General features: G+C 39.6%; 1 protein-coding gene and 1 long non-coding RNA gene across 4 annotated transcripts in view; one reads left to right on the forward strand and one right to left on the reverse strand.

Annotated features, from left to right (window-relative positions):
* Positions 1-1,253: 1,253 nt before the first annotated feature.
* Positions 1,254-25,664, forward strand: part of LOC122238678 — a 39,265-nt gene continuing 14,854 nt past the window's right edge. Inside the window, exons 1-5 of the long non-coding RNA XR_006217724.1 lie at positions 1,254-1,390; positions 12,270-12,420; positions 13,570-13,634; positions 13,738-13,983; positions 20,815-20,893. This is a non-coding gene — a long non-coding RNA (uncharacterized LOC122238678). The remainder of the gene's footprint in view (positions 1,391-12,269; positions 12,421-13,569; positions 13,635-13,737; positions 13,984-20,814; positions 20,894-25,664) is intronic.
* Positions 10,864-25,664, reverse strand: part of HMGN3 (high mobility group nucleosomal binding domain 3) — a 31,901-nt gene continuing 17,100 nt past the window's right edge. For 2 of the 3 annotated variants that reach the window (XM_007090134.3, XM_042986703.1), the window contains exons 2-6: positions 22,838-22,888; positions 16,133-16,162; positions 13,367-13,417; positions 11,885-11,998; positions 11,354-11,764 (exon numbers count right to left, since the gene is read on the reverse strand). In XM_007090134.3, the coding sequence (XP_007090196.1) occupies positions 11,633-11,764; positions 11,885-11,998; positions 13,367-13,417; positions 16,133-16,162; positions 22,838-22,888 (378 nt within the window). In that variant the 3' untranslated portion in view covers positions 11,354-11,632. The other variant, XM_042986704.1, reaches the window with a different exon arrangement.

Here is a 25,664-nt window from a genome sequence, read left to right on the forward strand (position 1 = left end):
TTGAATTTTGCAAAGAAGAGTCTATAGGAGCTCCATTTGTTAGATAGGTCTTCTTTCCTCATCTTATTTTTTTTAGGGTGTTAAAGTTTTTACCATTCCCATTTTTGAATTCTGAAGCACATGTCATTTAGATTTGGATTACTGTCAACTATCAATTAGTGGAAAGAGGTGTGGGACTGCTCTCGCTTTTAAAGCAATTTTTCCATGCCACTGAAATTTTACAGCAGGCCTCCTATTAACTAGAATGGTCAGAGAATGTGGAGGTCTTGTTACTTGGATAAGGGGAACGTTTATGAGAAAGCCCATTCTGTTAGAATTCTTGGACTTCTTTATAAAATTAATTAGTCCACTTAATGGCCTTACAAAACAAAGTGAGTAGTATTAAACATCACTGAATCTTTCAGGGCAGTGTCTTGCTGTGCCTCAGGGTATTCATTCTGAAGGTGCATTATTATTATACATTTCTGCAGCTAGAGAATGGAAGACACGGAACTCAACCTACATTGCTCCCTGGACCTATGTACTCTGGAATTCTTTTCACTTGTATTCCTGATAGAGACTTGTTTCCTTATCAACAAGATGCACTAGCTCTGGAGCAGCCTGCCACAGTTTAAACTCTAGTTCCACCATTTACTCACTATATAAGCTTGGGCAAATTAGTTATTTGTTCCTAAGTTTCCTTATCTGTGAAATAGGCCACATAGTAGGTCCTACTGCAATTCATTTATGCTTAGGTTATGAGTATTTAACATTCATACAAAAATACTAAGGAGAATATCTGAGCCTGTGTTCATCAAACTGCAAAGCCTAATGGCACAATCTCCAAGACTGTGGTCACTTCTAAGACCAACTGCAAGTTCAAGGAGTTCTCAAAACCACTCCTGGGGTTGATAATGTGATAAAACTGGAAGGATTCACAGAACTCACCGGAAGTGAGTTACAGTCATGGTTATGATTTATTAAGGGGAAGAATACAAATTAGAACACGCTATAGGAAGAGACACATAGAGTGGAGTCTAGCAGAGTTTCAAAGGCAAAGCTTCTGTTTTCCTCAGAATGTGTTACCCTTCTGGTATCGATGTGTGACAATACACATGCAATACTGCCATGCTGGGATGTTCACCAGAGCTTTGGTATCCAGAGTTTTAACTGGGGCTTTATGACATAGGCATGACTAATTGACTGATTGCCCATTGACTGACTGCCCATCAGTCTCCAGTCTTCTACCTCATCCTCCTCCACCCCAGTTTAGATTGATACTCATGGCCCAAGGTGCCTACCAGGAATAACAAAAACACTCCTATCACTTGGGAAATTGTAAGAGTTTAAAGGTTTACTTCTCAGGAGCTTTGGGTTAGACCAATTTTTTTACTTCACAGACTGTCACAGAGTAAGTATTCTCCTAATGTGTAGGAGTATCATTAGTGACTATCACTATTAATTGTTCTCTTCCTCCTATAAGAAGATCAAAGGAAAACATTTCCCCCCACTTCTTTTCCAACTCTTTTTTATGAAAATATGCAAGTATACAGAACAGAATAATATAAGGAGTTCGTATATAAACCACTAGATCCAACAATTAATATTTTGCCGTGTTTGCTATATCTATGTAGATGGATATTTGTATATGTATGCGTGTGTACGTATCTGAATTATTTGAAAATGTTGCAGCTATCACAACACTTTATCCCTAAAAGACTTCGGCACAGATTTCCTAAGAATAACTATAATACTATTTTACACCTTAGAAAAAACTAATAATCCTGTGAAATGCAATATCCAGACTATATTCTAATTAAAGGGAAAATATGGGTTAAAAATTGAATTAATTGCCAGAATCCTCTTCCTTGGACACCATGCTCATCCTGTGTCTTCTCAGGGCAAGAAGCCAGGAGGGCTCCATGTTTCTTGCTGGATCAAATCCAAACACTGGTGACTGCCATTCAATGCTTCCATGACCATGTAGAGCTCACATTCTTAGCCCATAATATCACATTCCCACATACGTTATATCACATTTCCTGAATTGCAACTGTGTGCTAGGCACAGTGCTGAGTGATTTATGTCCAAAGTCTCAGTGTTCTCTGCTTCCTACCATCAATGCTCTACTCCGGTCATCATGTATCCCTGTCTTTCTGCACAAACTGAGCAAGTTTGGTAGTTGGGAAGAGTCATCCTGTCACCCAGGCCTTCAGAGATCCCTTGGTTCAACACACTTGGGTTCCAAGGGTTCAGCCCATGAACGTTAGGAGCTGCCCCTAGGAATGAGGTGATGGTCAAGAGGGTGAGTCATACACCCCCCTGCAGTTTTCCCATCATTATCAAGAGAGAATTATTAGTACCTTACTGTTTTTAAAATGGTTTTACAAGCCATTAATCAAATCCAACCCAATCATTTTACATAATGGAAGCAGGCAGCCGTGAATCAATTTTCTCAGGTACCCAAAACGTAGTTTTGGGAGATGAACTTACTCTAGATATATTTGATACTACATACTTGCCTCCAGCCTTTATAAAGACTGTTCCCTTGTCTGACAGGTCCTCTTGCTCCTCTCTGACTCATCCATGCCTCCTTAACAAATCAGGAGCCTCCATGCTTTTTCCCCACCATTGAATCTTCCCACAGATGCTCAAGATAGTTCTGAACTGTACACATTTAACACTTAATATTGTATGCTAGGGTCTTTTTTCCTCTCTTATGAAGTGTTGTAGTTTTGCCTTCCTTTGAGGTTAGCAGGACTTTGAAAGTGGAGAGAAAAGTTTGACTTTTAATTTAGTGTACCTAAACATTTCAATAAACATTCATTAACTACTATGTACTGAGCACTAGGTAGGTGCTATGGAGAATACAAGGATGAAAGGCTCCTTGCCTCTCTGTTTCTACTTAGAGAAACAGACAAGAAAGCATTGTTTTATGGTACCAGATGAAGTAAAGTAAGTACAAAATATAGGTCAAGAAAAGTGCTATGAGAATGCAAGGGAAAAGCAACTCATTTTGACAGAAAAGGTCAGTAAAGTTTCCTTTTGTTGCTGTCCACCACGGGGCACATTGTAGACATTTAACAGTTGCTGACTTATGGAGGATTTTACTCTATCTCAGTTTTGATGAATCAGTATTCAACTTCTTGTAAAAAGAATCCAGAAATGCATAGAGCCAAGGCGTGTCTTATCTCATAAGACTGAAGCCAAAACTTGCATCTCTTTTTGGGTTTGTTATTACTTCTGTAGCAAAGTGCTCAGAACATCATAGCTGCATAACAGTTGCTAGTTCAGTGCAGCTCCTGGGACTTTTTGTATGTGCTCAGCAAACCAGTTTTTAAGTGTATCACTCATTACCCATTTCTTAAATTGAATTCCATCAAAAACAGTACATATATACTTTTAAATCACCTTGTCCTGATTTGGAGCCTACTATTAAAAGACCTAAAAAATTGTGCAGGAAAAAAAAGTTTTTTCTAGAATTCAAAAGAGACTTGGCTCTGAGAGCAAAGCTAAATCAGATGCCCACAAAGGTCAATCCAGTTTTGTGATTTCCAGCTCCTAGGCCACTTTCCTCCCATCCTCTGTTCCCTCAAGAATCTGTTTCACCTGTCAAGTTAACTTTCAGGAGTCACTTGTGGGATTGGAGTCTTCTAAGTCAAAAAGATATCCCTGGAAAAGGCATGAGAAATACAGGAGCAATTATCTCCTGGAAGAACAACGAAACATTTATTATGCCAAGCCCAAATTGTCATTTTTCACAGGTGCTTTATAGCAACCATGTGAATAATACTTTAAAAATGCTATTCAGTAAGTTACCTTAGTTTCCTGTGGGTTTGTTTGTGGCTAATATCTTTCTCAAAATGGAGTCCATTACAGGAACTACATGAAAGGTTTACCATGGAAGAGATTAGAATTCTGTAATCGCTCTTGTAAATATGTATTTATTTGTGTTACTAAGTAATTAATGTTGGTTTCCCCACTAAGCTCTAAGCTTAAGAAGTAGGGACACTGACCTTCTCACTACTGAATCCCTAATGCCATGCAAAATGCTCAGCATTTAGACGTTCAGTGTATTTTTGATGAATGGATAAATCTGGAAGACAGACTTTGGTGCAGTCTTGAAGTGCTCTTTGCCTTGTAAACATACTTAAATTAGAGAACAGGATGAACTCACTAATCAAGTTTCCTAAAGGGGGAAAAACTGAGGAAAAGTGTAGGTTGAACCATATGAAATCACCATTTTTGAAGGTCCATAAGATAGCTATTTCATACTGTTCAACCTAATGTGTTGAAATTTTGTTTCCATTTCTCAACCATCTGAATTTATGAGACTAATTTAAATGCATTATACATTTTTAAAAAGATCTAGGTCCAATACCATAATCCATAAGAATGAGAGAAACCGAAGTGTTTATGAGGCACCATAATAGGTGTTTTCAGACGTTTGAGGGACTGCTGGGGGGAAGAATCAGTTACTTCGATATGTCCCTGGTCCTGGTGGAACCGGGATCAATGGGGAGAGCTACAAGGAGATTGCCCTTGGCTCAATGATAAGAAAGTACTTCCTAACTTTGAGAGTTGTTTGAGGGATAACTCCTTTATGACCAGATGTAAGTCTGAGAAACTCTTTGCTGGTCCTGTTGTAAATGGGAATCTAAATCGTATCGGAGAGGAACTGCATGATCCCAGGGATTCTTCCCATCTTCAGAGTTGATGATTTGACTTCAAGGAACTCAATGAGGCCCATTACCTTAGGTCCAGATGTATTTAACTCTAAGAGAATGTTCCCTGTTTAACTGTTAAGTGCTTTGTGATCTAGAAATAAAGGAATTACAGATCATGGTGTATTTTTCTAGAAAAGTAAAGTTGGTGCTAAATTAAAATAAGTATGTGAGTACACAGGTTAAACAAGTATTATTATAAGAATAATACCACAACTAACAGAAAAAATGTTCTTAAAGTTATGGCATTGGTGTTTTAAAAGACATTAAATACAAACTAAAATGGTTTAATTTTTATGTTAATTTCAAGGAAGACTGGCCAGAATTGTAGTTTGTACGTTTGATTTACCCCATCCAATTAGCTTAATTTGGAGATGGAAATAGCAATGGTAACAACCCTGAACTTAGTTCTCTGTCTCTGGAAGGCCACATTCAGTTCAACAAATATTAGTTTGGCCTCTACTGTGTGTTACAAAGGAGAATGAGACAATGCTCCTTTCAAGGACCTAACCTCTCATCTGCTCCATGTTTTGACTAAATATACTTCCTGAACATTACTTTGTACCATTAACATTTATAACATCCTATACAGTAGGAACTATTTTTCTTTCCATTTACAGATGGGAACTCTAAGTTATACAGAGTATAGATAGAGAGACTAAGTAAATCTGTCCATGGTCACACAGACAGTATTTAACAAAGAGGATCTGAACCCAGGCAGTCTGGTTTCAGAATTCATAAGCTTAACCATTATACTATATTGCCTTCTAAGTGGAACACAATTCTTCCTTTTGTACTGTTCAAAGATTGACTAGAGGCTGACAGCCTACAACGATCATACATGATATACACTCATCAAAGCCTACACGGCTCATTTGTATTCATCCATTTTCAATTCAACTGGCATCTATGGAAAACCTACTGTATTTTAGGCACTGCACTAAGTGATTTCTCCGTGACTATCTCATTCTATCCTAACAGCTTTGTCAAACAGGTATTAATTCTATTTTAAGGAGGAGAAATTGAGAGGCAGAAATTAAATGACCTATGTGGGTTCACACACTTAGTGAGTTAGCACTGAGATTTAAAACCAGACCTCCTGATTCTAAGTCCTGTGCTCGCACAGTGGCCTTGCAAATGTCATTTTTTAAGTGTATGCATCTGTGGCTCTTAGTATATTTACTAGGTTGTGCAACCATTATCACTCTTCCAGAAAATTTTCATCACTCCAAAAAAGAAACTCTGTACCGATTATCAACCATTCCCCACTCTCCTCTCCCTCCAGTTCCTGGCAATCACATATCTACTTTCAACCACTATGAAATTTGCCCATTTTGGACATTTCATATACTTGAAATCATATCAGTGGTTTTGGTGACTGCCTTCTTTCACTTAGCATGGTGTTTTCAAGGTTCATCTAGGTAGTAGCATGTATCAGTACTTCATCACTTTTCATGACTGAGTAATTTTCCATTGTGTGGAGATACTATATTTTGCTTATCCATTCATCAGTTAATGGACATCAGGATTATTTCCAGCGTTTGGCTATTAGAAATAACACTGTTATAAACATTCATGTACTAGTTTTTGTGGGAATATGTGTTCAGTTCCTTAGGGTGCATACCAAGAGTGGAATTGCTGTATCGTATGGTAACCCTCCTTAACCCTCCTTAACGTTTGGTTATGACAAACTGTTGTTTGTAGAGGCTACATTATCTTAGGTTCCCGCCAGCAATGAAAAGGGGCTCCAATTTCTCCACTTCCTTTCCAACACTTGCTATTTTTTAAGTCATCCTAGTGCATGTAAAATGGTATCTTATAATGATTTTGACTTGCATTTTCCTAATTACTAACTGTAGAGCATCCTTTCATTTGCATATTGGCTATCGATGTATGTTTTTGGAGACACATCTATTTAAAAATCCTTTGCCCATTTTAAAATTATATTTAAAAAGTGTTTGTTTTTGAATAGTAAGAAGAGTTCCTTACATATTCTAGATATTAGACTCTTATCAGATATATGATTTGGAAATAGTTTCTCCCATTCTGTGGCTGTTCTCTCTCTTGAAATTTTTGTGAAACTGTCCACTTTTTTACTTGCTTACTTGTACTTCTGGTGTCATACCTTATAAACCATTGCTTAATTCAACGTCATGACATTTATATATAAATATCGTTTTAAACTGGAATTTCAGACACTCTTCTCTCATGAAGGAGAAATACATAATCACAAAGTTCCCTTAGCAGTTTTAAATAAGTCTGAACTCTATTTGGCATTGGAAAATTGGGTTCATTTTTACTAGGAGATGGAAACATTAAAATAATACAGAATTCACAAGTTTTCTCCCAAATCAATTTATGTAAAATATTTGTCACAGGGCATTGAATAAACTGTTTATTATTTATTATTAATAAATTAAATAATTTATATTATTTATATATTAATATATATTCACATATAATTTATATTAATAATTATTAATAAATTAAAACTTACCTTTTTTCTGTTAAAAAATTTTTTTATCATTTATTTTTGAAGAAAGAGACAGAGCACTAGTGGGGGAGGGGCAGAGAGAGAGAGGGAAACACAGAATCCAAAGCAGGCTCCAGGCTCTGAGCTGTCAGCACACAGCCTGATGCAGGGCTCGAATCCATGAACCATGAGATCACGACCTAAATGGAAGTCGGATGCTTAACCAAGTGAGCCACCCAGGCGAACCACTACTTATTATCTTAATCATTAAAGTTATTCTGAGAGATTTAAAGTCAATGTTCTGAATAAAATAATAGAAAACAGTATACAAGTTTGGAATTCATGATTAAGTGAAAAGCATTCAGAAGACATGTTTGTTAGCATATGTGACAGCTAAAAGTTGAGATGAGTTCCCTATGCCTGCTAGGATTGGTAAAGGGGACAGCACTTGTACCTCGGGCTAAGAATGAAGTCCCCTAAAATTTGGGGACAGGAAAAAAAGTCTTTGTTTCATAACCTTGTTTCAAATTCCTGAATTATGTAAATGTAAATTATGTAAATGTACAATGGATTTTGACTTTCAGATTATCTTTTCTTAGAATTTAAAAATTGGAATTTCAGGAACATTGCACTGTAATACTACAATCCATGGGGCCATCTCCAGGGAGAATATCAGAACTAAAACGTATGATTATACAAGCAGTACACTGCTTAACCACAAGGAACGTCAATGACTCAAAGTCATTGTAGATTCATAGGGTTAGGATTTTCCGTCAGATTAGCAGATAGGTGTTTTGGAGAAGGTGGCTACTTTTTAACATGTATAAATTCACTGCTGAGGTAAGCAATGTGGCAGTCATGGGTAGGACCAAAACTTCCATCTGTTTGCAGGCAGTGTATCCAGACTCACAGCAGGATAACCATCAGATCAAATTTTGGGGAACCAAACTAGGGCTCTTACGTGACTTTGGTAGTTATCTGCTCTACAGCATTCCTTCACTTTGCTAATGTGGTAACGATAATACCCATAAACTTTAATACACACGTACCAATGACCTACAGAATCCCTGATATTTGTGTTTGCATAAAAGTAATAGCATCAATGATCATTGTAAATAATGATTTTTTTGTGTGAATGACTAAAACACAGTGATCCCCAACAGAAAAGTAGAAAAACAACATCATTCACAGAAGAAACTCAAATGACCATTAAATATATGAAAAACTTTATTTTACTAGTAATAAAATAAAAATTTGGGGCACCTGGGTGTCTCAGTCAGTTAAGTCTCCAACTCTTGATCTCAGCTCAGGTCATCGTTCGTGAGATTGAGCTCTGTGTTGGGTTCCATGCTAACAGCACAGGGTCTCTGGGATTCTCTCTCTCTCTGTCTGTTCCTCCCCCCTCCTCTCAAAATAAATAAACTTAAAAAAAAAAACCACTGAAATTAGAACAGTGAGGCATTAGTTTTTATTACTAGACTGGCCAAAATAAGAGTGCTGGCAAAGGTAAGGAAAGATGTCATTTATATACTGTTGATGGAAGTGGATGAGTACAACTCTTTTGGCCATAGTCAAGATGTCAAATGTACATTCCCTTTGACTCAGACATTCCACTTCTAGAAATTAGTTAAGTAAAAAAATCTACGTAGGCAAAAGCTTTGTGAACAAGAAGGTTTACTGCAGTATCACTGCAGTATTAGAAATAATCTTTACCTATAACTATAATCTATTGGCTGAATAAGTTCAAAATAGAATGTATACAATATTCTCCTTTAACAATTATATGTGCATCTACATGTGTGTGAATATACATTCATAGATACACACATCCATACACAGTCATAGAGAAAATGGTGTGCAGTGTTACCTCTAGGACACAGGAGTGCGGGGAAGAAGGACGTTGGCTTTTTTCTCCTTTGTAATATTGTTATGTTTATTTAAAAAAAATCACCTGTGGCACTTTTGTTACTGTTTAAAAAGTAGACCTGTGGAGTTTACACTGCATTTGTGAAATGGAAGCAGGCCAAGAACATAGGTCAACTGTGTACTGACTGCACATTGAAAATATTTTTGTATTCACTGGATACCAGCTATTTTTCTTTGGGTAAAAGTGGTGTTCAGCATGTCCAACACAAATTAAGGTACATTTTATAATCAGAAGCAAAAAAAAAAAAAGCTATGAATAAGATTCTTCTGGATATAATATGGATAGTAAATGCAGTTGATTAAGGACAGATTGGGGGCACTGACACAAGTTCTGAGCCCCCACAGTATATGCTAAGGCCCTGAGGAATTACAGCCTCCTTACAAGAGCCTCTGAGCAATTCAGGTGCTACTTTCCATCTTAAAAGATTCAAGTCCTCATCTAAGAGGAATCCCCAGAATTCAGCTTTCTTGGGTGCTCATGCAGTCTCCAAACTTCTCAGGAATGCGAAGAAAAACCAAATAATTATATTTATAAAGTAGTTCTCTGTTGGGGGGGGGGTGGCGGGGTGCCTGGGTGGCTCAGTAGGTTGAGTGTCTGACTTTGGCTCAGATCATGATCTCAAGGTTCGTGGGTTCAAGCCCTGCGTCTGCCTTTGCGCTCACAGCAGTGAGCCTGCTTCAGATTCTCTGTCTGCCTGTCTCTTCCCTGCTCGCCTCTCTCTCAAAAAATAAGCATTAAAAAAAAAAAAAAAAAAAAAAAGAAACAAAAAGTAGTTCCTATGTTCCCGGCACACCTATGTCATTCCAGAAAGAGGAGCCTGTTATGGTCTGAATGCTTGTGATCCCCTTATTTTCCTATGTTGAAATCCCACCCACCAAAGATGATGGTATTAGGAAGTGGGGCCTTTTGGAGGTGCTTAAATCACAACGGTGGAGCCCACATGAATGGGATTACTACCCTTGTGAAGAGGTTCCAGAGAGCTTCCACAATGTAAGCACACAGAATTCTACAACCTAGAAGAGGGCCCTCACCAAACCATGCTGATACCCTGGTATTAGACTTCCAGTGTCCAAAACAGTGAGAAATAAGTTTCTCTTGTTTATGAGACACCCAAACTATCGGATTTTGTTACAGCAGCCTGAACAGACCGAGACAGGCTATGTTTAAAATTCGAAAGACCAGGTTCAAATCCTGGTTTTTCTCTTTCCTGAAGTAAGGCATAAACATCCAAGTCCCCATTTCTTAGCCTAGAAAGGACCTCTCATATTACTTATGCTACCTCCATTCTTAGCTTCATGCAAGGCTAAAATGTGGTCATGCCGGGTAGAGAGCTTTCAAGGCTGTGAAGTCCTCAACAAATGGGAAAGTATTTTAGTAAAATGTGACTTAGTATATTTTGAAAGGGAGAGATTTTCAAGGATCAGCACTAGTTTATGGTTTTTCTCTGGTTTAACAGAACTCTATGCTGTTTATAAAGAACTTTGAAAAAGTAATGTTTTATTAAAAGCTTATTATATGGTGATCATTGATGACCACTTCTGATATAAAGTGTTTTAGATGTAATTCTTCCACACTAGCACTCACCGATGGTTTCATTAAAATAATAACATTTTTACAGGCCAAAGAATTAAGAAATAATCCTACTTGACTTATTAGGAATGCTGTTATGGCACGCACTGGAAATATTCTTCACATCTTCTGCAACAACAAAATGAAACACTGCCCAAGTTTATAGTAAAGACACTACTAAGAGGCAGGTATTTTGCAGGCAAGAAAACCTTTTATTTTAAACCACAAATAGTCAGCAGGTGGCCACAACTATCCATGTTTCATTAAAACCACATAAAACCTAGGTACAAAAGCACCACTGATTATTGCTCTAGAAAAACTGCGTGAAAAATTTAAATACGCACAGTAGAAACACCACAGTATCCACAGGACCCGATTTTTAAAGCAAGTGCATGGAATGCTCAATCAACCTTACACATAGCTTTCAATAATAAACTCGTATTTATTTTACTTGAAGATGATGGAAATTTCCAAAAAAGCATGACTATGAGAAGATAAAATGTCCATCCTTATATATTTTTGTATGCCAACTAGTAGAATCCTAAAAAATTAGCATTTACAAAATACTTGGTAAAAATAGCTTTTAAAAGTTGCCCCGAGAGGTACATAAAATCAACCCCAATTTTTCATGACAATTCATTCTCCCTTGTTATCTACAGATTCAGTTTTCTGTGCCTGTGAAAAAGAAAGGGGGGGGGGAGATATAGTTACTATTAAAGCTACTATCAGCCAAAAGAAAGTCCACCCGACCAACACACACACTCTGAACATCTGGTTTTTAGCAGCTCGATTGCAAAACCTATTTCAACTCTGGGTGTGAAACAGACAAGGCAGGAATATAGTAGGCAAACACTTGGCTGCATTTATTGCTTTCTGGTTTTCAAACGACCACAGAAGCTTTACCTGTAAGCTCCCACTGTTCATAATAAAAAAAAACACCACACTACTATCTGATTCTAGTCACTGCAAACATGCAGAATTTTCTACTGTACCCTTAACTCTCACTGTTTCAATCTGCCCCTTTACTGACAGTGTGCTGGGTGGGGTACCTCTGGAGGTTGAGACATTAACAGTTGAGCGAGAGATGTGGATCTGTAATAACATTACGGGCAATAAAAAGAGTCATTATGAACGTGCTATCACCGGCTGAAGGATTGAGCAATTTCTTTTAAGACACTGATTCAATCAGTGGGGGGTATTTATGGAAAGTACCTCTTCAGCTTTAGTTTCACCTTTTTCAGATGGTGCAGTACCTTCCTTTCCAGCTTCTTGCTTTTCCTCCTTCTTCCCTTTAGCACCTTTGTTAATCTTTGTTCCAGGTTCTTTCTAATAGAGGGAAACAAGGCATGTTAGACAGGGTGTGATGTCAGTAAAAATCAGCCAACCTCGCCCAAACACAAGGTAAAGCAAAACCAGGGCCAACATGGTGGCTTTCCAGGGGGAGGGGAACCCAATTTTGCAGTGCCTCGAGTGAGTTACACTGAGTCTCTGTGAAAATGTAATGGGCTGCTTAGAATATCCACTGACTTTCTCCTCTGGGAAAAAGGTGGTGATTCTCCTCATGTATTTGTTCAGTGGGCCTCCTCTCTCACTACAGAGAAGTGGTTCTGCCGTGGAGGGCACCAGCAGTGGGAAGTGATGGAGGAGGCAGAAACCAGGAAAGAAGCCAGCAAGAGAAACATCTCATGTGGGGACGTGGGACTTGAGTGACTAGAAGGCTGAGAAAATGCTTGAAAATGAAGTCCCAGGTGAAGAAAAATTCCTGATTGTTAAAAACAAGTATATATATATTTTGAGAGAGAGAGCAAGAGCATGTGCACGAACAGGGGAGGGGAAGAGAGAGAGGGAGAGAGAGAATTCCAAGCAGGCTCTGCACTGTCAGGGAGCGCAGAGTCTGATGTGGGGCTCGAGCCCACGAACTGTGAGATCATGATCCGAGCCGAAATCAAGGGTCAGATGCCCAACTGACTGAGCCACCCAGGCGCCCAGAAAAGTTCCTGATTTGAAGACTAAGCCACAGGGGCGAGTTCTGCTTCAGAATCATCTACCCATGCCACAAATACACATCGTTTCAAACAATTCACAACACTGCTCTGAAGGGCAGAGTACAGAAAAGCAATTTGGGACAAGTTTCTTCATACCTCTCTGCTTGTTTCCTTGTCTGCAAAATGGGGTATGTGTACCTACCTCATAGGGTTGATGCGAGGGTTTCATAAGAAAAGCAAGAACAGGGTCTGGCATAGTATAAGAGCCACCATATAAATGTTTGCTGATATTAATTATTGGCTAGTGTTAATTATTACATGTCAGTCATCAGACTAAGCCACTAAGACCAGTTATATGAAGTCAGATCCCCTCCCCCAAGCCCTTGAGCTACTGGCAGCTGCAATACCAGGGCCCAGCCTCCCACCTCCCGAGCCACCCTGGCGCACTGCTAACAAACCCTCCTGGACAGGCGGCTTCTCCGAGCACCACGCTCTGACTTCCTTCACCTTTACTGACCAAATGGGAACACTTTCCTGGGAAAGCGTAAAACCGTGCTTTATGCCTTTTGCAACAACGGTGACAGTTTCCTAGTCAGTACATTTAGCCCGAATCATTACATGTGATTTTTCCTTGGGGGATTTTTCGACACAAAATTATAATTTATTCATTGTTTAAAAGGCCAAAGTCAGTCAAAGGAGCACCTCTTACCTTAGCAGACGTTTTTCTTGGTTTAGGTTCAGGTTTGGGTGGAGCAGGTTTCTGCAAAGATAAATTACACAAATACTGAAAAAGACAACCCTCGAGACCAAAAGGAATGCAACGAGACTGCAGAAGACACCAGTTCATTTTGACTACGATTTTGTTCATTTAAAAAAAAAAAAAAAAAAACCTCTTTCTATTTTCGGCATCAGGTAGCAGCATAAAGATCCGTGCATTTCGTGACTATTTTCATCCTGGGTTCTCAAGTGAACAGCAGGTGAGATTTAAAAGCCGACTCTTTATTCCCCAGTCCAGAGTAGCTCTCCAGGAACAGGTTTAAGCTTCTAGCTCTGATGTCTCTGTACTTCCTTTGATCACAGCACAGCAGCAAGAGGAATGACTCAGGCCCTCGGCCAAATGACTCAATGAATTCAGTCACACTGGCCTTCCCAACAGTCTAGAAATCACAGCACAATTGCAGGCAAAGCCCATCCGGTAATGAAGACCGCTGCCTGTGAAGTATTTCAAAATCATTTCCACATCCTTCCACCTCTGATGTCAATTTCAAGTTCTGTAGCCAAGCTTCAGCTTCTTCCTATTCGCATCCTCTCCAATGCCAGCTCAAGGTGAGAAGAATCTCTCGCCCACCCAGACACTAGGCTTATTTGCCTCTAGAGCTTTTTATCAAGAACATGATTATAATAAAATGTCCACTGTTAGCTCCGAAAGTTTAAGATTTCTCTTAAACTTAGCCAAAGAATCCACTGAGCAACTATTTTTCTCTTGCTTCATGCGGTTCTCTTCCCTGCTGCCATGAGCACTGCTTGCCCTGTGGCCATGGTTCCCTCCATAACATATAGAGCTTCAGCCCTCACCTGCTTTCCAGGGCGGGTGGGGGCACATGAGGACATGGGGGAAGATAACCCATTAAAGCCTCTGCTTTTCTATAGCTATTTTAGGGCAAATATTTCTCTCATCAAGCTAGAAAAAAATAAGTGTCCATCTCTCCCAACACTAGGGAGAATGGCTTTTGAACAGAAAACACTGCCCAGGATATCCCCCTCTGGAGAAAATACATGTTCGTCCCTGGTGCCTGTAGGTGGTTCAGGTTCATATTGAATCTGGCCCTGTTCATCAAACGCATAAAGTAAAATTGTAGACAGTTCAATTCCAGAAGATTGGCTGTTAGGACTTTTCAAATAAAAAAGGACAACTGGGTCTGAAAAGTAAGGGATATTTTTATTAAGCTTCTTACCACCTGAATCTGTAGTCTGTTACCTAAATAGCAGCTTGCATGGCTACTAGGTTTTCAGAATTTAAAAAATTTTGTAATGTGAGGCTTTGATATATTGCATTAACATGTATTTGTTGTCACAATTCACAGCAAAGATTTCCTTTTGTATTTTCTGTAAAGATAGACCTCTCCTCCATTCAGCATTTAAGTGTTTTGATGGAACAGGAAAAGATGAGATTTTGCAGGCTGTAATCCCACCGGCCACCGAGGAAGCTCTGTGTCAGCACCACAGGCAATGATCTCAGTGGAAGGTGCTTATACCGCTGGTTCATGGTGCTCAGGAAAAGCCTTGTTTTAAATTTTGATTTTTATTTGACTTACAAGGTCTACTCCCTTAATGGGACAGAGATCCACAGAATGCAACGGCTTGTAGTACAATCTACAGCTAAGCCTAACGGAAGTTAAAACATAAGTACTGAACAATGGTGATAGTTAATATTGGATAGAGCACACCATCTTGAGGGACTTCGGCAGAATCCGGATTAATTGTGCACACACACAACTGCATCTCCCGGCTCTTCATCTTTCCAGTGGCTCTGATGTTGCTTCCTTAGGTTGGGACTCACGTGAAACTGTCTCACCCAACCCCAAATTGGCTATACTTCGGAACTTGTGAGTGCCCTCATAGCCCTTTCTGCATTGATTCCCTATACTGTGCCAGGCACAGGTGTTGGCTGACATGAAATCCATGCTCCCCCGAAGGCTAAAGCAGCTAGCAGCTCCTGCCAGCCAAGAAGCCAGTGCCTTTCCTCCTACATCTCAGGTCTCAGCAAGGGCTGCGGCTATTTTAACCAACATCCTCCACCAGAGAGCCAGGCTGACCTCTCGTGGCAGAGTAATGGCTGGTACCTCTGCAGGGCGGCAAGGAGGACCACAAGAGCCAGCAGGGAGCACAGCCTGGTGAGAAGGCCTGGAGCGCATTTATGGCCAAGGCTGGTCACAGCTGCCCATCCCAGCTTTAATGATCTTAACCCTGGTCTCTTCCCCAGGCCTGGCCCACAGAGGGAGACTCTGAGTGGCAAAGTGGAATCATTACTTTTCCAAAGATTCTCTAGTTCTGAAATGGGACTAAAGCGCATGGATTCCGATGACTTTTAGCATGTTTCTGAATAAAGTATAGGCCGTGGAGAGAGGATCGTAATTCATCTCCACTTTAACACATCATGTGCAGAATCAGAAGGGTAGGACTTTGCTAATGTGCTTCTTTTGTTTCAGAGATCTAGAAATATCAAACACCTTCCTGGGTTTTGTACGCCTGGTAATGGGGCTGGCAGCTACTTTTCACTGACATATCTGATCAACTGAATTGCTTGGCAACACCAGTCACATTTGCCACAGATTGTGACCCACGTTGATTTCCAAAAAGGAAACAAAAAAACTCAAGGGAAATAACACCTTAATCTTCCTTCTGCTGCTTTGTCCTGAACAGAGGGAATATTTACTCATAAGAACTAACAACAAGAGGGTTCTAAAGTACTCACCGCTGACAATCTAGCAGACCGTCTGGTGGGCTACAAAGGAAATGGAAAAATATACAGTTTTATTAGACACAACCCAGCTGATTTTTAAAAATTTATTCTTGGTATCTTACTTGTTGAAAGAGTGTAATGTATGACTCCCATTACCCTCTCCAGGTAAGCAAGCATACTAAAACATACTTCAAGTGCCCTGGGAACCATAATACTCAACAGGAAGTTTTCTAAAGAGGTGCAGACACACTATTCAAAGAAATGGCCTCTCCTAATTAAGGGTGTTGCAGGTAAGAAAAAGAAAGGAAGATTAATTTAGGTTCTGACCTGTAATCTACTTGTGATAAAAATGACAATACGAGAACTGAGGAGCTATTTAAGAACTAGTTCCGGTCTGACTCTTGTTCCTTACAAATAGAACTAAAACTTATAAATTAATACAAAAGGAGAGTTACATAATTGTGTAGAAACCAAAATAGGAGTTCCCTGACTTGTTACTATGTTAGAGAAGAGAATGACTATAAATCTTAGGCAGTTCACAAGAAATACTTCCTCTTATCTGTAACAAAATAAGCACATTTATTTATCTGCTAAATGCATATGTTTAATGAAAGATTGAGATAGAGTAAAAGGTTCACTAATCTTTCCTTTTAATTTGGAAGTTGAGAAAATTTAGAAAAACTGGGTTGAGATTAGTATTTTTAAGGAAATCTTTTTCTCTTCAAGGATGCAAATTAAGCAAATGAGGCCGCAAAGAAAATTTAAAATAGCAACAACGGTTCTAGGAGTTTCAGAAATAAGCATACAGAACCGATATTCTACTTACCATCAGCAAAAGATGGCTCCCCAAGGGATTTCACATTCTGAAAGTATAACTGCCTTTCTTGAAAAGTGTTCCAGAAATAAATACTCCATACTCTGTCTGTTTTACTCACTGCTCTGTCTCTGGTAGAATAGTATGCGTACCACCTAGCATGTAGATTCTCAAAAATACGTGCTGAAAAAATGAACTCCAATCTTTTACCTAATTCAGGCTGCCTTATACAAACTTTGCCTCCTTACAATAGCTTAAATGTTTCAAATAATTTCTTCAAGGGGGTCAGCAAAGATGGTCAGGAGGAACCCGTGCCACAATTGCAAGGAATTATGGAATTCCTGAAGCCGTGCTGAGGTCAGCACAGGTCAGCTGGTCAGGCCAAACTGGAAGAAATATTTCATGCCGTCTTCACACCTCAGAACTTTCTGGCTGAAAATAGCCAGAGGAAGCTAAACTCATCTCTCTTTAAACTACAGAAGGAAATGAAGGGCCAGAGCCTCCATGAATAATTTTAACCCTGGGGTCCTGAAGAAAAATCAGAGCTGGACTTAAGGCCAGCGAACAGAATGTGCAGAGACTAGGAGACTGTGTCGGTGAAGTGGTGGCCATGATATATTCACTGCACCAGGTAAGGGGATGTACAGTGCAACATGTAGTATGGGAGGCATGCCTGTATCACACGCTCCACAGGAAATACCACGGTGTCTGCTAGGATTATCGTAAGTGCACTGATGGGTGCATTCATGACAACACACCCATGAGTCGCAGGGAACCAGAACCCAAATCCTGTGCTGCCTTTCTCAGTATCGTTAATTGCAATGAACTGGGTATCACCAAAGAAAAGACAACAGTAACAATCAAACCAGGCAGCAAGTGTGTAACTTGTGCTTCTTCAGATGCTCTTTTGAACACGGAAGAGCAAAGGAGCATCCACTAATTACCAAACAGAGTTCATCTTTGATGCTTCTGCATGGCCTGAAGAACTACACCACCATCTCCCAAGCGAAGCATAGCCGGCAGAAGAGTGCTCAGAAAATATCGCAGGGAAAAAAATCGCAGCCTCTATGCTCAGAAGGGGTGAAAGGACCTTATTTGAACCCCTCTCCACTTCGTGTTGACTTACGTGTACCGCCTTGGCCTTACCTCACTGTTCACCTCATCTATCTCATATCTGTACCCCTAGTGCACTTCTCATGGGTAAGCACCAGAAATGTGTACTAGTGTGAACTTAAGGTGAGGTGTGCTAAGGCCACTACTCGGATACTGTCTAGTTTAGTGCCTGAAAAGAAGCCAATATATTAACTATTACTCATCACTGCCTTCCTATCCACCAAGCAGTTGTCCTGAGGAAAATCTCATTGAAGTAAAGCCAAATCATGTGACAGATTTTCCAACTCTGGTGCTGTTGCTCCTTTCTTCTCCATGGGAACACCTGGGCAAACTGAAGAGGCGGATGTCAGAGAGCCCTCTGGGATTTCCAGAAACATTCCAACCTAAGCAAGCACTGCTCTGCAGGGCCTGAAAGCTGTTCTGATCCAAAGGACTCCCTATCTTTTTATAATTCAGACCCAGTACAAGAGTTTCAAAATAAAAAGCCTAGGAAATTAATGCAAAAACAAGGCCTGCCTCTCCAGGCTGTCTAACCCAACCATCTCTAAAAAGCACATCTTTTACTGTAAAATCATTTTACGACTTCCTGTCTAAAATTTACCAGCTCTTCTTTCTATGCTATAAAAAAAGGATTTTTCTCAAATTTTCCTTTCCAGCAACCATCATAAGAGATTTTCTTTTTCACTGCAAACAGTGGAGGCTGAGACGAACCTTTCACTCACAGTCAGCAGCATGGTTATGCATGCAAGCATGTACACCTTCCTGGAAAGTTCCATCAGCTTTCACAGCCTTAAAATCTATAAATGATTGGGCTATATTTATTGGATATAAAATAGACTAGACTGCTATTTTTTTCCTCCTTAGAGCACTAGAATCTTAAGTATTCCCTTGAGACTCAGACTGTTGGGCAGGGCTACTATGAAAAAAGAGCTAATAAGAATTTCTCCCGATTTGTTGATGGTGAATCTTCAGGAGAAGTGGCCAAAAGTGGTTATCAGAGGAGGAAAGGAGACTTTCAGAATGGTATGCCACCAAGAGTTACAGAGACAAAGAATGGGAGGGTTTGTCAATGTGGTGTCTAGGTGCTGGGTACAATGAAATTCTTCAAAAAGCATTTGATTAATTCATCATTCCCTGGGTTGGAGCAAATTCTGGTGAAGGCTACTCCAAAAGACACAGAGCCTTTTACGTTAACGTCCTGGTTGCAAAAGAACATGGAAGTCTTATTTCGCTATGGCAGAGTTCACTGGTGTAGCTGGATTCAAGTAGAATCACTGGACTTTGCTGAATACTGCTTGAAACATATGTGCCATTCCCATGGAGTCTGGAAGTATGTTTATTTTTATAAGATTTCTTAATGCTTCTAAGTTTGACCACGTACAGATTTTCCTCAACTTCCAATGGAGTTACATCCTGATAAAGCCAGTAAGTTGAAAATGTCTTCAGTTGAAAATGCGTTTAATATAGCTAACCTACTGAACATCAGAGCTCAGCCTCCCTTAAATGTGCCCAGAACATGTATATTAGCCTACAGTTGGGCAAAGTCATCTAACATAAAGCCTATTTTATAATACAGTGTTGAATATCTCACGTAATTTATTGGATACGGGACTGAAAGTGGAAAACAGAACGGTGGTGTGGGTACAGAAGGGTTGTTAGTGTATCGGTTGTTCACCCTCATGATCACAGGGCTGACTAGGAGCTGTGGCTCACTGCCAGTGCCCAGCATCACAAGGGCACATCGTGCCACATACAGCTAGTCTGGGAAAAGAGCAAACCAGGAAACATGGTTTCTACTGAATGAGTATTGCTTTTGCACCACAGTAGAGCCAAAAATTGTAAGTCAAACCATCACAAGTCAGGGACCATGTGTACTTGCAAACAAACGCCAAAAGTCAAGTTGCTTTTAATTTCCAAAGATAAATGAGGAGCCAAACGGAAATTAACTTCTTTGGTGGGACACCTGGGTGGCTCAGTTGGTTGAGCTCTGACTTCGGCTCAGGTCATGATCTCACGGTTTGTGAGTTTCAGCCCCGTGTCGGGCTCTGGGCTGACAGCTTCAGATTCTGTGTCCCCCTCTCTCTGCCCACCCCTGCTTGTGCCCTGCCTCTCTCTTTCAAAAATGAATAAAAATTAAAAAAAGAAAAAAGAAATTAACTTCTTTGCAAAAATGGGAAGTGGGGAAACATGGATATCAGAGCATTGGCTAAGGAATGGAGAGGACAGAGAAAAGGCACTGGATAACCATGTTTTTATGATTACCACAAAAGTGGCATGAGGACAGAGGATTTTGTTTTTTATGTTTATTTAGTTTTTGAGAGAGAGAGAGACAGAGAGACAGAGCACAAGTAGCAGAGGGGCCGAGAGAGAAGGAGACACAGAATCAGAAGCAGGCTCCAGGTTCTGAGTTGTCAGCACAGAGCCTGATGCGGGGCTTGAACTCACGGACCATGAGATCATGACCTGAGCCGAAGTCGGACGCTCAACCTACTGAGCCACCCAGGTGCTCAGAGGACAGAGGATTTTGAATCAGGGCTCAGATAATTTTCCTGGTTCTGCTATATACAGGTTGTGACACCTGTGGGAAATAATGTATTTCTCTCAGGACCTTGTTTCCTCTAGTAAAGCTGGACATAATAACATCCGCCTGTTACCAAAAACAGCAATTCTCTGATATTCATTATTCCCTTTCCTGGCTTTATTTTTCTTCATAGCAAATATCCAATGATTTTATTTTACTCTCTTTCTCCCCCCACTAAAATGGAAGCTGCATGAAGGAAGAGATTTTCCTTCTTTGGTTCACTGTGGATTCTGCAGAGCCCGGAACAGTGCTTGGAACATTAAAGGTACACAATACATTGCTGTTGAGGAATGAATGTGCTCTGCCCTCATTTCAGGGTTATTAAATGGATCAGATAAAATAACGAATGTGAAAGGGCTTTGCAAACTGCCAAGGGAAATGCTTCTAATGTACTGTTTTGGTCATTTATTATCCAAAAACTATACTCTGCACCACGCCCTTCACACATCATGGCAGTGGAAGAGGATTTTCAATACAGGATCCTGCTTTGTGACTGATATCTATTCACTATAGTCAAGGCTGTGCATACACAATGACATAACTAGAAAATTCAGTCAATTTTGGCGGTGGTGGGGGAATCAATCAATATACTGTTTAAGAGTTCTTACCCTAAACCACCAGCTGGCTGACCTTTTCACTTTTCAAACAAGCGCGTTGATGTCCTGAAGACAAATCATGAGTTTTAATCTGGTCATAGCTTACATGACTGGGAAAGAGTGTTTTCTAGGAACGATTTTTGTTGGCCACGATGTAGTACATGCAATAATATAAAATGAAATATTAAAAATAATAAAATATATAAATAACATAAATAACTAAAATTCTGGGGCTAATAGAATATGTATAAGACAGCTGTATAAGCAAGAATCTTTTATGTATATTCTAACCAGCTTGGCTGCTCAGTGTAGAAGGCTGGAAAAGACAGTGTGCACTATCCAAGATCTATCATGTGTAATGGTTTCTAGGTTTTCTGACTGACAGATCAATTTAAATAGCAGTTCCTAAAGGAAAAATCCAAACGCATTTTGTGTCCAAATCTAAAAACATTAAGATCTGTTATACTTAGCCAACTGCCCTACAATTTATAGTTTTGCCATTTTTAAGAAAATCCAAGCACATACCATTTTTTGGTTCGTCCAAGCATGTGTTTAGTAACTTGACCTGAGATTAGAAACTTCACCTCCCAAACTCTGTGACACTAAATGCTGGGTCAATGCATGGTGGGGCCTTGGTGACAGGCAGTTTTGTTCGTTTGGCTTTTACATTGATTTAGTTATAGATTCTGTTAAAGGTTTTCCATTTGGCAGAACAAATTTCCGTGTACACATTTGTGGAGCGGTTTTGCTATGCATGACAAACTCCTCTGAATTATTAAACCACAATATGAATCCCTCAATCAAAGAATCTGTAACTAAATACTGTTTCTGTCTTTCACGTGACCTCTTTTAGTTTATAAGTTCAAGGGTAAGAACTGCAGTTGTTCCACACACTGTAAAGCTCTGTGCAAAAGTGAATGGCTGTCATCAGAGTTAGCCTCTAATTTGCTACTTTTTCATCCATCTCCTTTTAGAAGTTCATGATATTACCACAGTGGGTAAATGCAACCATCTCTCTCAATTTCTTAGTTTTTTTGGAGGTTTCTGAATTTTAATACAGAATTTCTTTGAATTGTTGCTCAATTCATTATCCAAAGCCCTAAGAATATTCCTGATTAAAAAAAAAAAAAAAAGTTCAGTATTTCGACATTTCGTGTGTCCTTCCACAGTTTTTGACTCTAGAGATGACTCCTTTTAGGCAAATATTCAGAACTAAAAAAGAAATGTATAATTCACTCACTGGAGCAGAGAATTTATTAAATCAACCATCTTTCATTTCCTTGCTGTGAAAGGCAGACTTTGTTCTCCTTGATGAATTTACCTATTATCTCGCTCTTTGCCCAGAAGGAATTCTCAGTATCTACTTTAACAGACAGCAGGACCGACAGGTAGAAACATAAACAACATAGTAAGTGGAAAATGTCTCATCAGTGATCTCAACTGAAATTTACCTGCGCCAAGCAATGCTACACAGTGACACTTTTATCTCTGGTTTATGTAGTCTCAACAGCCTTATTCAGAACTGCATTCATTCAGATGCATACAATCTTAACAATATTAAAAAAAAATTCCAGTTAAAATAATTAAATACAGGAAGTCAAAGATACACTTACCTCCTGTTTAGTTACTTTGGATCCATCCTTGCCCTCTGTATTCTCCGGAGACTGGAAAGAAAATATTTCAGTGAATTGTATTTAAACTGGAAAGCACACATTAGAGGCAGATTTGAAAAAATAGCTCTTTCAATTCTCCAGACCACGTAAGTCAACAGATATTTTGTGGGAAAAAAGTAAGTCTGTAAGAGGATACATTTTATATATATACATACATACACACACACACACACACACACACACACACACACACCCCACAGAGCATTTAATCTGCGTAACTGCTCTAATTTTAAAACAGGAGTGGTGCAAGAACCGATATGCACATAAAAACTGATGTGTTTTTAATGTGCGTTCACCCTCAGCAATTTTCATTGGATTGTTGAGGATTTCACCACTAGTTAAAGGACAGGGACCCAAGAGCCAGTGGCAGCGGTGCCACGAAGCCACCACATGCTCCAGTGACTTTGTTTCTCTATGATGAGAGCAGGATGCTAAGAAAGCCCAGCCTGAGCACAAAAGCATATTTCTGTCCCATACTTGCCTAGTTTTGATGTCTAGCCCACTTCTTGATACGACTTGACAAATGTGTCACGGATTATTATTCTTTCAGCATCTCGACCAAATTCACAGGCTTGGCAGGACAGCCAAACGCCCTGCCATTCCAGCTAATTTGTTTCCTAATTTTGATCCATGCCCCCCTGGGGCAGCACCTGCCCTCTGGTGACAGCTCAAACCTGACTACTTTCTAGGGGGCATACAACTCTGGGAAAAATATGCTTACATTCATGTGACACACCCTGCAGATCTCAATGTATTTTTACTGGCTAAAGACAGTAAACAAGGTGAAAATGACTAAACTAGTTACAATGTTAAACTATTTCACATATTTTAAAACCATACAAAGGTAGTAGGTGAATACCCAATCTCTAGGACACAAACGGGCAGAAGATATGAATAAGAGTTTCCAAGAGAAAACAGCAAACCGACATTTGCCATGATGTTTGGCTTTAGCAAAATGAAACAGCTATGTAGTGGTGCCTCAGCTGATAAAATGAGAAAAACGTTTTAAAGATCATAAAACCCACTGTTTGGTGGGGCTGGTGACACAGTTAATTAATATGATATTTTCAAAACACTCCATGCCAATATGAGAAAGACACACCGACTAATCATATAAAGATCCAGTAATTCCTATTTTGGAACCAGGACACAAAGAAAGCCTGTAAAAACATCATTTTATTTGTACTGTTTCTAATATGGACTAACTCGAAACAACTCACATGATCAGTAAATGACAGAGAAATATTTAAGTAAACTATGTAACTATTAATGCAATGGAATTAAAAAAAGTTAGGCTATGTGAATACACAGAAAGTCCACACAAAATAATGTTAACTTAAAAAAATTTAGATTATAAAAGAACATGTAAAACATAGGCTAGAAGTATACAAAGTCTTTTAGAAAGTCAAAAACTTTTCTTCAAGGCAGAGGACACACTAAACCTTCAACCCAGAGTCTGTCAGTTCACTTCTCTCCAGAACCTCCCACATTCATGGAGTTCTTTCTTGTTTCCCAAACAGCCAACTGTTTTCCCCTCTTCCCCGGAAACTTCTGTCATGAAGGGAAACACTGCTTCTCATCTTGCCCTATTAGCCAGTCAAATTGGAGATAGCAAAATCTTAGAAAGTGTCAGCATATGAAGATAGTCCCTACATGGGCTATTTCCCTTTGCTCAACTCCATGCTGCAAACCCGACTTTCAGGACACAAACCAGCCACTCCGTTGTCAAGAAGCACTGGGCTCTCATTCATACCCGTTAGGCCACTTGGTAGATTTCAATTCACCTGTAGCTGGTGGGCATTTAAAGAAGCAGCACACAACTATTCTGATGTTAACTGACATTAAAAAAAGTTAAAAATGGATGTTAGTGACAAAATTTTCAAGATTCTTCTATGCAGTAGATTAGTGACAGCAATATGATTGAGAGATCACTTTCTAAACACTGACCAAATGTCTGTGTCAGGTACAAATTACTGAAAAAAAGAAACCCGGAAAGATACCACATAAAAAAAAGCAGCTATAACTGAAGATGTTAATGGCTTCAGGTGAATGAACATAAGACTAGAAATGTGAAGAGCTACAGCTCAAGGCTAAGCTGGTTTCTCTGGCAATCTCTCCATTAGGGCTTTCTATTAACAAGCCGGTAACCAATTTAGTCAAAACAAGCCAACTGATATTTATCCTGGGTCAGGACCCGGGCCTGAGTGTTGGCTCTCTACCTAGGAGCTGTAGTGATCTGGGCCAGTGACCTGATCAGTGGCTCAGTCTGTTCATCCATAAATGACAGAGGATGATGATGCTGAACTCCAAGCGTCAGGCTTATGATCAAGCAAGATGTTAGATCATTTCGGAGTCGGTGAATTGTTATACAGATGTTATGCAACGAAATATAGATCTTAATGAGTCTTCCAAATGATTAAATATCAAATTATATTCAACAGACACTTAAAGGTGAGCACATAAAACTCCCTGTAACCTTGTTATCTGTTTTTGTTGCACAGAGTAACAGATACACTATTTCAGAAGGACTTATCATTTCAGGCTGTCTTATCACACGCCCGGGCTACCATTAACACTTAGCCACGAGGCCGGAGACAGGAAGCAGGACATGGTATGAAGGGCTTGAAGCAGAAGGCCAAAGTTTTTGTCCCAAGGGGGTGTGAGGAATAAAGACAAAGAAAAGGGGGAAATGGGGACTGGGGGTATATGGCGATGATCTCAGATGTACTTCAACCTTCTGGGAGGCTGATGGGAAGGATGAGGCGAG

Source organism: Panthera tigris, chromosome B2, assembly GCF_018350195.1.
Source record: "Panthera tigris isolate Pti1 chromosome B2, P.tigris_Pti1_mat1.1, whole genome shotgun sequence".
NCBI lineage: Eukaryota > Metazoa > Chordata > Mammalia > Carnivora > Felidae > Panthera > Panthera tigris.